The sequence below is a fragment of the Pipistrellus hanaki genome, assembly GCF_964339955.1.
Source record: "Pipistrellus hanaki genome assembly, chromosome: 16".
NCBI classification, from domain to species: domain Eukaryota; kingdom Metazoa; phylum Chordata; class Mammalia; order Chiroptera; family Vespertilionidae; genus Pipistrellus; species Pipistrellus hanaki.
In genome coordinates this window covers 27066080-27079605 of record NC_140518.1, presented here as the reverse complement: position 1 = coordinate 27079605, position 13526 = coordinate 27066080, and the positions used below count along the sequence as shown (strand labels likewise).

General features: G+C 42.7%; 1 protein-coding gene across 1 annotated transcript in view; it reads right to left on the bottom strand.

Annotated features, from left to right (window-relative positions):
- The window catches only part of PSMD11 (proteasome 26S subunit, non-ATPase 11), a 33548-nt gene extending 22662 nt beyond the window's left edge, over positions 1–10886 (bottom strand). The window contains exons 1-3 of the mRNA XM_084862770.1: positions 10752–10886; positions 7990–8091; positions 1500–1624 (exon numbers count right to left, since the gene is read on the bottom strand). Of these exons, the coding sequence (XP_084718896.1) occupies positions 1500–1624; positions 7990–8091; positions 10752–10839 (315 nt within the window). The 5' untranslated portion in view covers positions 10840–10886. The remainder of the gene's footprint in view (positions 1–1499; positions 1625–7989; positions 8092–10751) is intronic.
- Positions 10887–13526: the final 2640 nt, after the last annotated feature.

Genomic DNA, 13526 nt, shown 5'->3' with positions numbered 1-13526 from the left:
ACCTTGGTTGCAAGCTCAATCTCCAGTGGGGGTTGTGCAGGAGGCAGCTTATCAATGATTCTTTCTCGCCGATGTTTCTCTCTATCCCTATCCCTTCTTCTCTATAAACAATAAAATATATATATATATATATATATATATATATATATATATATATTTTTTTTTTTTTTTTTTTTTTTTTTTAAAGAGTAGGAAAAATGACTGTTAAACAAATGCAGTTCTAGCCACTAAGTCAGCTCTATGTTATGGGAAGGGACAAATTCCAGGAACCAGTGTAGAAAGGAGCAGCTTGGATAATTAACTTTTTCTGCCTAAAAAGTTCCAACTAACATTTATTGGTTTGTTTCAAGCTATCATTTAGTCAGCCCATTCTAAAGGCACCCTATTTCAAACAAAAGATGGTGCCACTTTTTCATGAGAACAAAGTATAATTTATTTATTTGTTTATTTATTATTGATTTGAGAGAGAGAGGGGAAGGAAGGATAGAAATAGAAACATCAATGGGCTGCCTCCTGCACACTCCCTCCTGGGGATCAAGGCCAAAACCCGGGTATGTGCCCTGACTAGGAATCGATCCAGTGACCTTTTAGTTCATGGATCAATGCTCAACCACTGAGCTACTCCAGCCATGTATAAAGTACATAAAAAGAACATAGTTCTGCCAGAAACAAATCAATTTGAAGACTTCTCTACAAATAAAGTTAGTTTGTTATTTAAAAGACATGATTTCAAAGCAGAATCTAAATGTCCTAGGTTTCTGAATTGCCTCATTATTTACACAATATGCTACTATGCCCTTTCACACCTTTTAGTTGTACACCCAGAGGCCACAGCAAACAATTATTCCTGCAGATTCAAGTAACCACATATACTCTGCTTGAATCTGCCACTTTGTACAGTGTAAGTTTTAACTTTGGTAGCGTCTCCTTTCCCTGAATTGCAGTAAATGCAGCTATCTTTGAAAGGGTTGGATGAGGCTCAGTGAATCCAAAGAGGCACTCTTCAAACACAGCTCAGGGTCTAAGTCTGAACTTGTAGAGGACATGTACAGATACACCCGTGGCTTCCGCACACAAGACACAAACAGATGGATGCTCACCCCTCAAGAAAGGATTATACTCAGTACAAAACATGCCAAGAAGGGATGCCTCAAGACTTAATTAGTGCTCACAAGGAGCTCTGTGACACACAATGAAAGGTGCCATAGACACAGAAAACATTACAACAGTGTGGCAATACAATACCTCAAAGCAAGAACCAGTTTGTGACCCTGATGTAATGAGGATTCCAGGGACCACTAACAATCTCCACTTACAAAGCAAAGCATGGAACAGACCCAAAGTATCAAATGCCTGGAACAAAGAGAAACTGACATGGTAAGTCCTGAGCTGTTCTCCCAGCTGACCCTTCTACATGAGTATCACTGCAGCCAGGCACTGCTTTCACTGAAACAGACTTTTTCCCATAATATTTACCTTCTGTCATTAAAACAGCTTACCTCCTGCCCTGTAGCTGCTTCCATATCAAGAAACAGATCCAGAAGAGATCTGACAAGACGAGCTGCTTTAGCCTTGCTTATGGAATTCAAGAAGGGTCGCACATACTTCAGGAGTCCTCCAAGCTCTGAATGAAGGCAATTCAGAAAGGAAAAAAGTAAACATTAATATTAGGAACAAAATACCCATTTAAAAAATAACCCAAGATTATAAAATGAGTACTTATGTCACTGGAATCAGTCTAAATGAAACTTAGTAGGAATTTCAAGCATTCTTACAAGTAGGAGTAGCAAAAATAAGCTAACAACATATACCAAATTTGTACTGTTCTATTACCCACTCAACCTCTGGATTACTCTAAGGGCCTTGGGAAACACTCATCTCTCTGCCTCATCCATTTTAATGAAAGATAAACAGCATAGTACTCATACTCTCAGAGACAAGTTTGCTAGAACATAGAATACGCTGTGCCTCTGCCACCTTGGACAGGTTATAGGAGTTGTTTGTTTTTAATTTTCAAATCTGCCTTACAGTTCTCCCTGAACAGAGATTTCCAACTCCAGGTTCCCCTTTTCCTCTCTTCCCAAAGTACTGCCCAGTTTAGCCTTTTAGCAACATCAGTTCCCAGGCACTCTTTTGAATAAACTTTTTACATAAAAGCTAGGGTGCTTTTCCCTTTTAATATTCCTCATTAATCTTCGAAACGTTAAGTCTTAAACTATGATCAAAAAAGGTGCCTGCCCACCATAAAGGTTTTCTCCCTCCTGTATAGATAAAAAAAAGTAATACAGTAATTCTAAAAATTAGAGAATATTTCAATTGACAAATAAGGAAGTACTTCTGGAACATAGGTTAAAATTACTTTAGTGCCACTGCCTCTTTATTACTCTCCAATTGTAGACTCACCCTCCTGAGAACTCTAAATCAGGGCAAGCAAACCTCACCCTCCTGAGAATGCTAATTCAGGGTCCTGAAATCTTCATCTGCCCGAAAAGTCACGGGATGCATGGGACTGTGTCGGGTTCCTTTTGTACAGAGTGGAAAGGTTCATCTTTCTCTTGCCAATACTGACCTTTGATTCCCACTAAGATTTTTTTCCCCATTCACACTCCTGCTCTCATGCCTCACTCATGCTGTGTTCCCATCTGGAATTTCTCCCCATCCTCTTAACCTCCTACTATGTGAATTAGATACCTTTTTAGGTCCAACTAAAGTCCTGGTAAGTCTTCCAAGCCAACTCCAGACTACACTGATTTCTCCCCCTCAAAATCACTCTGCATTTATGCAAATTCCAATTATATAACCATAGCTTTTAGTCTAGTGCAATGTCTCTTCTCCCACAGCATTACCTACTATGCTTGAACAATTCTGAAAAATCTTGGGTGACAAGACATGTTCAGAAAGCAGTCTACTCCAATGTTGGTCAAACTAACTTCTCTTTTGAAACATGAGTCTATACCCTCCTTCCAAGTGGCTTCAAAGGTTTGAACACAACTACGTTTATATCTCCCTAATTTCCCCTTTCTCCAAGCTAAACATCTTTACCTATTTCAACTGTTCCTCCAATGTCCTGGTTCCCAGATTCCTTATCACCTTAGTTGCTCTCTTCTGAATAAACTCATTTGTAGATATACCACTTGTAATACCCAGAACTGAAAACAGAGCTCCAGGTAGCGTGTGACCAGTAGAATCATGTCTTAATTCTTTTCACCTACTGTGTTTCCCCGAAAATAAGACATCCTCCAAAAATAAGACCTACTTACAGGTTTCCTTCTGAGTGAAATATAAGGCATCCCCCCGAAAATAAGGTCTCCCTAGGCTAAACATAAGAAATTTGGTCCACTGATTCTGAAAGAAATGGAGTCACAAGAAATTCACCAGGAAATTTAGGAATTGGATTGTTATGATGATGTTCCAGAAGATGACGATATGATTGTCATTGAATAAATGAGTAAATTCTTGATACTGTAGGATTCACAGTTTGTCTGGTTTGTGTTGACAACTACTGTACTACCGTACCATATACAGATAATAAATTTCCTTTATTTTCATTTAACAATAAATGTGTACTGTATTCTTCTTCATGGAAAAATAAGACATCCCCTGAAAATAAGACCTAGCGCATCTTTGGCAGCAAAAATTAATATAAGACAATCTTATTTTCGGGGAAACAGGGTAGCCATCACATGTAACACAAAGAGCGTGTTTTGCTTTTTCTAACAGCATTCGCTTGGTTCAGTGAATCCATGAATGTCTTTTTGCAGAGACAGGTAATTCCCCACCTTCCTCTGTTTTGATAAATATTTTAAGTATATAACTTGATTCTTAGCACACTGAATTTAATCTTGCTGGCTCTGGCAATAACTCTAAATCTTAATTCTGTCTTGCACTGAGTCATCTACAAAAATAAGCACACCTTCAGATGCTGACCAGAAGAACAAGGACAGATTCCTATGACAGATGCTAGAGACTTTCCTTCAGGTTGACAAATGATCCATTTGTCATCATAAATTCATAACCTGTACCTGTTATTATGGCAAATCTTTAAAACCTCTGATATATCAAATATGCAGTCTTTATTATTCCCCTAACCTAGGGGTTGGCCAACTTATTCTGTGAAGGGTCAGATAGTAAATATTTTCAGCTTTGGCTATAAGGTCTTAGGGGGAGGTACTCAACTCAGCCTAACTGTAGTGCAAAGCATTCATAGGTAATCCTATATAATAAAAGGCTAATATGCAAATTATCCCCTTGGGCGGGAGTGTGACTGACCAGAGTTGGATTAGGGGGCAGGGCCAGCCCAACTGCCCGCTGGGCCAGGCCGGCTGTCCAACCTCCTGCAATCTCCCTGATGCTCCCTGGACAGCCCAGCTTGATCGGGCTCTATCAGCCGCAATCGGGCAGGCAGGCTGGACCCCAACTGTGCAAGAATTCATGCACCAGGCCTCTGGTATGTAAATAAGTAGGTATGGCTATGTTCAACAAAACCTTATTTACAAAAGCAGCTGTCCAGCCACTGTCTGTGGAGAAGCTCTGCATATCCATGGTCTAATAAGACTAACCGAGAAAACTAAGGGTGAATTTGGAACAATCTTTTCTTAATAAACACAGTTCTAAGTGATTAAAACATACTTATCAAATAATCCCAGAACTTTACTGATGATTACCAGTTTATCACGTCTAGTATTTTTTATTACCTGTTTGAAAAGTGGAATAATGTTCATCCATACTATTTTCTTTTATCTCTCCATCCTCCATAATTTTTCTCAAAATATTAACAGTGGTTCTATAAATATATCTGCTAGAACTATTCTTTTGATACTAAAAGACAGAAAATGTCAGAGCCTAGAACTTATTTAAATAGACTATCTGCTGCTGCTCTCTCCTCTCACTTTGGTTTTAATTCTGATATTATTTCTATCTTTTTATTTTTTGAAAATTATTTTCCTTCCTGTAAAAGTCAGAAAACTTGTGCTAAGCAGTGTGCCTTCTCTCTAGCACCTGCTAGCATGACAGCATTTTCTCCAAGCACTGAGTGTGTTATTCGCTTCACACTCACAGAGAAACAAATGACCTCTTAGTTGCCAAAACACTCAGTTCATTTTTTATTTTAGCCTACTATTGTTTCTTATTCATTCTTGGTTAAATTCCCTGTTTCTTTCCATTTTCACATATACAAAATTAAATTTTTTAATTTGCACAGAATCACATAATTCCTTCCTCCTATTCTGAGATTATTTGCAATTATATGATCAGAACTTCCCTTTTAAAACCTCACAGAACTCAACATAATTTCATAGTCTCAGGCTATGAAATCTGCAGACCCTGCACCTAGGCACATGTCTGATAATATTCAGCAATACTTTCCATCATGACTTTGCACAGGACACCGTCTGATTCACTAAGTCCCAAAATGGGTGCTGTCAGTCAGGGACCCGATCTTAAACTTTATGAGTAGAGTACTTAGCACAGTGTTAGACATGTATTAAATGCATAAAAATTGAAGATTCATGAAACAGCCATATTTCCTGTTCTCAGAAAACTCCAAATCAAAGAAAACAACACAAACCTATCAATTATTCATAGCTAAATAAGGTAAATGAATGCAGGTCCCAAGACTTCCTTAGCGTTTCTATTGTATATAACCATATTCATCACCCTTCCTTAGAAAACAAGTTTTTAAAAGTTCTTATGATTCACCTGTTAAATTCCAATAGGATTAACAGTATACTTCTAAACTTCTCAGGTATGGATCACCAGGGAGGGCAAGGAATAAGAAGAAAGTAAAGCATAAAAAAGGAAATTTCAAGTAAAACAATTAACATTTTGGGATAAATTTTCTGAAGCACTGACTATATACTACATGACGTTTACTGCAGGGAAAGACATTTGGATGTTTCAGAAACAAAAAAATCTTAAATCATTTCACTTGGTTCTATAATTCTTTCAAGAAAATGATCTTATTAATTATATTTTGTATAGACTAATTAACAAAACTGTTCTCTAACTGATGGGCAAAAAGAATCCATACCTGTGTTAAATAGGAGGAAAGTAACATAAATTAAAAAAACACACCACCCACCACTGATAACCCACAAGGGAATAACTGTGGGAAGTAAAAACCATTATACCATGAGACCATGAACTCTGTAGTAGGACTCCATGGGCTCAAATCCTGGCTCTCTAACACACTAGTTGACAGACCTTAAGTAAGACAGTAACTTTCCTGTGCTCCATTTCCTCAGGTGTAAATAGATAATAGAATCTACCTTATGGAGTCATGTCAAGGATTCAATAAGCTAAACCATGTTTGTGCTTAAAACACTAACTGGCCCCAGCTGGTTTGGCTCAGTGAACAGAGGGTTGGCCTGCGGACCAAAGGATCCCAGGTTCAATTCCAGTCAAGGGCATGTACCTCAGTTGCAAGCTCCTCCCCGGCCCAGCCCTGGTCAGAGAGCATGCAGGTGGCAAGCAATCTATGTGTTTCTCTCACATCAATATTTCTGTCTTTTCATCTCTCTTTCACTCTCTCTAAAATCAATGGAAAAATATCCTCAGGTGAGGATTAAAAACAAAGTACTAAAAAACTGTTTTGTGTATGTTTTTTTAAAAACTTTTTGTCATTTTCACTGTTTTTTCCTTTTTTCAATATATTTTTATTGATTTTAGAGAGAAAGGGAGAGGGAGAGAGAGATTGAAACATCAATGATTAGAGAGAATCACTGATCAGCAGCCCCCTGCACACCCCCTACTGGGGATCAAGCCCACAACCTAGGGATGTGCCCTTGACCAGAATCAAACCTGGGACCCTTCAGTCTGCAGGCCGATGCTCTATCCACTGAGCAAAACTGGCTAAGGCTGTTTTTCTTTTTATAGGTATTTTAAATAAGATAAAGACCCACAGAAACATATTCCCCCAATTTCACACAACTTTCCATTAATTTAGCCTAATAATTTGTCATCCTTAACTGGGAAAGATCTTAGTTTTCAAGTTCAAGAAGTTTTGCTATCTTTTTTTCTTTTAATATATTTTATTTATATTTTACAGAGAGGAAGAGGGATAGAGAGTTGGAAACATCGATGAGAGAGAATCATCCATCAGCTGCCTCTTGCACACCCCTACTGGGGATGTGCCCGCAACCAAGGTACATGCCCTTGACTGGAATCGAACCTGGGTCCTTTCAGTCCGCAGACCGACGCTCTATCCACTGAGCCAAACTAGTTTCGGCAAGTTTTGTTATCTTACACCTAACATTCTCTTGGATAAGGTAATTTGGGGGAAAGTAATTCATGAGGTCACCTACCAGAGCTTAATCCATTCTAATCAGATAAACTCTAAATTCACTGTAACGTCACCAAAAATCATCCATTTTAAGTTTAAGCAGGCTTCTCTAAATACTATTACCAATTTACTAGTCAAAGGCCACTCATGGTCAACAAGAATCTTATTCTAAAGACATACCCATCACCATTTGAAGCCTAGAAAGTCAATGGTTCAATCACAACTAGAAAGTTTGGGCAGTAACATGCACAAAGACCTAGGCATCAATGAAGAAACCTTAGGAAGGCTCTTCCCATTTAATGTCTGACTCATCCTGTAGCAGGAAAAAAAGGACATTAAGTTACTTACTTATATGCAAAACCCCTGGTCATTTCCACACTGGGAGCCTAAAGTCACTCCCCACCTTAAATAAATACATCAGAGCAGCTCAGTGGAATCACTGAAGACTGCTGCTGTTGCTGCTGCTGCGTGTATGAATGGGAATATGGCTAAAAAAATCAAACCACAAGCAAATCCCAGATAAGAGGAACAGCTTTTCCTGCAGCTGCAGAACAAAACACTCCCATGGAAGAGCTGTGAGACACTACAGAAGGCCACTTAACCTCTTGCTGAAAAAGTGAAGTTCCTCTGTTCCTTCTCTCCAACAAAAAGTTGCAACTTCACCCAGCATTACAGGTAAAAAGAGAAAGCAGTCCATCTGCAATACTCACCTGCAGCTTGTCCAGTCTTCGCCAGGAGAGTCCCCAGTTCCAGGATGCTCTGCTCTTTGACCTGCACTGCCTCCTCATCGTTCTCCTGAATGTCACGCTTCACTGGGAGAAGAAATTCAAAACCTCTTAAAATTCTGACAAAAAATGAAGACTAAAGGAAAGTTCACCCTCACAAGACCAATTACAAACTCAGTTAACAAAAGACAAATCGAAAGCTTACAAAAAAGTAGGAAAATCATGTACATCATAATAGACTCTTCTCTTTTATTTAAATGTGTCTTTCATTCTATCAGAATTTCCCTTGCCCACATACACTGAGATTTCTGTTGCAGTCATTTGGTTAAGACAAAATTCAAACAAAACAAGTGGTGGTAAACCCCAGGCTAGGGATTATTATATGAAAATATTCAACATAGCTGTGCATTTACCTGCCACAAACTTAAATCAAATGACCACATTACTAATAACTATAAAATCGAAAGTCAAGAAACCAACTTGACCGGTGTGCTCAGTGGTTAGAGCATTAGCAGGCACATACATCAAAGGGGCTTTGGTTTCATTCCTGGTCAAGGGAACTTACCTGGGTTGCACGTTCGATCCCTAACCCAGGTTGGCACATGTGCAGGAAGCAACCAATCGATTTTTCTGTCTGTCTGTCTTCTCTCTCCCTCCCTTCCTCCCTCACTCTCTCCCTTCCTTCTTCCCTTCCACTTTCAAAAAAAAATAAATTCAATGGAAACAATATCCTCAGGTGAGGGTAAATAAATAGTCTCCCAGTAAACTTTAGGCCAAGGAAAGCCTCCACTGACAGGTGCTAGGGGTATGCAGCTCTACAAAGCCATTCAGGAAAAACAAGATCCTTAGGAGGGACTGCTGCTTCCCAATGGGCTCGGGACCTGTTAAAATAACTTTGTGCTATCTGTTCCACGTTCGACTGTTAATAACTATTCTACATCTGGATCACTGAATAGCCTCTCCAAATGTGTAGAGGTAATTTGTGATCATCACTAGTTTTCACTTCTCTTTACGAAGCATCATGACTTGACAAAAACCAAGACTTTGACACTCCCTAATGGAGTCCAGAAAGAGTAGGGCTGTCAACCATCGTGACTCAAGCTCTATCTAACAGGGACACTTTCAGGGAACTCTCTCCCAGGGCAGCGGGCAAGCAAGAGATACTCTCCTTATAAAGTTTACCGTAACCCCCACTTTATAAAAGACAAAATGCTAGGCACAAAAAAAAAAAATAAAAAAAATAGATAAATAAAACCTATGCTTCTCATAGTTCTAAATGTTAGTGCGTATTCACAGAATAGAAATACACATGCCACAGGGATTGCAAGGACTCTGGTTGTGCCATTGTAACCGATAAGTCAAGACTTAACAAACTTATCAACCTTGACTTATCAGTTTCATCAAAATGAAACACCCTTCATTTACCAATCTCATCCATTCACAAGTGCACCTGAGCTCCCAGAAGGAGTCGTGCCCCCCCCCCCCTTCTCCAGGACCCCCAAAGATAAAGACATCAAGATCTTGTCACCGTCCTTCCTCCATGCACGCTAGGAATACCAAATTTCGGACCAGCCACCATAAAAGCCAACATCCTGGAGGTCCCCCATCCACGTGCATTCTCATACTACTTGTTGATCCAAATCAAACCCGCCCGGGCTACGCTAAAAAGATCGCATTACTGCATGTGCAGAAGAGCTAGCTCATGCCCCGGTTGAACCCTTTCGGACTGAACATGAAAAGCATTCTCTGTCATCACAAGTGTATTTCTGTTCACACCTGAATCCTAGCAGGAATCTGTCCGACGGGACTGGCGGGGGCTCCCACTGATGATTTCCTGTTTGGGTGCGAAGTATGAGACAACTCTACCGGAGTTAAGGAATTTTTCTCCAATCCTCCCACCAGCTCCGGCAGCCGGCCGCTTGCAGAGTTTCCCTGAACTCCGCGGCTCGCTCACAACTAACTCCCCGAACTCACTTCCAAACCTCTCCGGGGGAAGAGGAGGCCGATGAGTCACCTCCTCTGGCCCGACGGTCCCACCCCGACATCATCGCGCTCTTTACACCCTGCATGGGGGCAAAGGAACGCAGGGGCCACCTCCTCCAGCCAAAGGCCAGCCCGCGGGGTGCGCCCCCTCGGCACTTCCCAGCTCAGGAGGAGGCCCCCCGTCCCGCGGAGCCGTCTGCCGTGGGTCCGGGGAGCAGCCGCAGCTCCCGGTCCCCAGGAAGGAAACTCCGAGAGCGGAGCGAGCCCGAGCGCTCCCGCTCCCGCCCGGACCGGGCGGCGCTGATAACGACGGCGGGAAATGCCTGTCCGCAGCGGGTCTCGCCCCGGCCCTTCCTTCCCCCGGAGGCTCTCCGCCCGGGTGGCAGCCGGCACGCCGCCCGCACGGCTGCGGGTCCCGGCGGCTCGCTCGCTCGCTCGCTCGCTCTCGGGCCGGAGCGGGAGACAAGTCCAGGGAGGGGTGCGGCCCCGGCTCGGCCCGCTCTCGCACCCCACGCGGAGCCCGCCGTGAGTCAGCAGCCCGCCAGCGGACGCCGGGGCTGCCTCGGGGCTCCCCGCCGAGGTGGGACCCCGGGGCTCTAGGGAGCCCCGAGCGGCCTGTGCCCCCGGCCCGGCCCCCCTCGCACACACACACACAGTGAGTCAGCAGCGCCAGGACCGGCTAGCCCGGCCCCGCGCCGCCGCCGCCGGCCCGCACAGGCCGCGCCGGGACGGCAGGGCCGGGGAGGGGGCGCGGCTGCCTTTACCTATGGAGTGGAGGATGTCGATGGAGGCCTCCCGGTCGGTGCTGAGTAGAGACTGGGCTCTCTGGAACTCTACCGCCGCCGCCGCCATCTTACAGCTCTCACACCGTCCGGGCCGCGGCCGACGCCGGAAACACACGCCCGGAAGGCCCGCCCCCGCGCCCCTCCCTCCCGTCCAACACCCCCCTCCCAGAGCACCACGGGAGTTGTAGTCTCTACGCTGGGCCAGAGGGGTGAAGGGCGAGGGTGAGAGCGGGGCTGCTCGCCGGTGGGCGGATAGCTCCCCGACACCGCCTAGCGGCCCGCCCGCGAACAAAAGAGGAAAGGACGCACCTTGTGAATAGGTACTCAAGGCCAGTTAATCCCCATCCACCCCAAAAATGGTCTCGGCCCGGATTCCCCTCCATCGCCCTTGAGAGAGGGGTATTTGAGCACCGGGCTTGGTATTCATTGAAAGCTCTTTTCAGCTTTCTTTGCAGCTTCTAGGTTTAATCGTTCGCTCAGGGCCATAAACAATCTTACAAAGTGCTCACATGTGGCTCACAAAGAACAGCACCATTCAAATTCGTTCAAGGGTCTAACGACACTTGTGGGAGAGACACGCGAGCGCGCACACACACACACACACACACACTTTGCGGGCTAGAATCCTACAGAATGCTAGCCAGCCTGTGGTTAAATCCACCAGTGTGGGAGAAAAGTGAAATTATCATGTTTGCCCCCATGCACCAAATAAATTCCTCGCGGGTGTCACACCGAAGCCTAACAGCTACCCAAATTCCCCAGCTCAAAAAAAAAAAAAAAGAAAAGAAAAGAAAAGAAAACGGCACTGGCTGGTGTGGCTCGATGGGTAGAGCGCCGCCCTCCCACACTCCCCCCAGCGCTCTGAAGGGTGAGCGTGGGATTCCCGGGTGAAGGGCAGCTACCCGAGTTGTAGGTTAGAGATCAGCCCCTGTCCGGGGCCCAAAGGATGTTTCACATCAATGCATTCTCTACATTCTCTCTCTTCTCTCTCTCTCCCCTTCCCTCTCATCCACTCTCTCTAAATTTTAATCCAATTAATAGTTAGACATTAATTTTTACTAATTTATTTACTCACTATTTCTTCTTGTACCTCATTTTCTTTCATTATTCTTCTTGTTCTACCAAAGAAACCGACTGAAGACTGACCTACTCCATCGGTGCATCCTTCGCATGCACCTAGGTTGTTGGGGGCTTTCCTGGGGCCGGGCAGTTGTTTCACTTCTGGATAAAACAGACCGTGGACTCCTGTCCTCAGAAAAATATAACTAAAATAGCTAAAAAGCAGTTATTTCAGAGTGAGTCTATGGGTGGCAAATTTTCTAGGCTTCTGTGTGCCTCTAATTATTTATGTTTACTCCCCAAATTTGAGTAGTAGTTTAGCCGGAATAGAATTGCTAGTTGTCACATTTAGTTTTCTTTCAGCACTTTGAAGAAAGTGTTTGTAAAACTGGAAAGCATAATTCTGTCTTAAATAAGAGAGATGTGACACAAAAAAAATATAAGTCTCTTGTTGAAGGAAGCAATCTGTGCACCTAAAAATACTTTGATTATATAGGATTTATAGCATGGTTTGCCATCCTCTGTAGCGATAAGAAATGCAAAGATATAGAATACATATTTACAACTCAGCCAGCCAAAGAAAGAGCCTTGATCAACAGAGTAAAAAGTCTCAAGTTAAATTTGACATGTTCTTTTGATACCATAAGTTATAGCCCTCCTTGCTCTGCTTCTTGGCAGAAATAGTATATCCTTGAGATATCAAAATATTTTATGCAATAATCTTTTTTTCTCAACATGTGAAATAAAATTCCTTTATCCCCGTGTTAACTCCAAAGCTTATAAACCATGTTTTAAAGAATTGAATAAAATCAAAACATCAAAAGTAAGAAATATGCTGAAGCCGGTTTGGCTCAGTGGTAGAGCGTCGGTCTGCGGACTGAAGGGTCCCAGGTTCGATTCCGGTCAAGGGCATGTACATTGGTTGCGGGCACATCCCCAGTGGGGGGTGTGCAAGAGGCAGCTGGTCGATGTTTCTCTCTCATTGACTTTTCTAGCTCTCTACTCTCTCCCTTCCTCCTCTCTGTGAAATATCAATAAAATATATTTAAAAAAAAAAAAAAGAAAAAAGTAAGAAATATTGCTAAAGCCAGTTTGGCTCAGTGGATAGAGCTTCAGCCTGCGGACTGGGTGGTTCCAGGTTCAGTTCCGGTGAAGGGCATGTACCTTGGTTGCGGGCACATCCCCAGTGGGGGGGTGTGCAGGAGGCAGCTGATCCATGTTTCTCTCTCATCGATGTTTCTAACTCTCTATCCCTCTCTCTTCCTCTCTGTAAAAAAACAATAATAATAATAATAAATATATATATATATATATATATATATATATTTTTTTTTTTTTTAAGTAAGAGCTGAAACCGGTTTGGCTCAGTGGATAGAGCGTCAGCCTGCGGACTGAAGGGTCCCAGGTTCGATTCCAGTCAAGGGCATGTACTTTGGTTGCGGGCACATCCCCAGAAGGGGGTGTGCAAGAGGCAGCTGATTAATGATTCTCTCTCATTGATGTTTCTAACTCTCTATCCCTCTCTCTTCTTCTCTGTAAAAAATCAATAAAATATATTTTTTTAAAAAAAGAAAGAAATGGAACATTTAAAAAAATAAAAAATAAAATAAAAAAGTAAGAAATATTGGTCCAAGAGAGCATAGAGGGGATAAATGGTAATGAGGAAAATTTTAATTTAATTTAAATTTTAAAAAG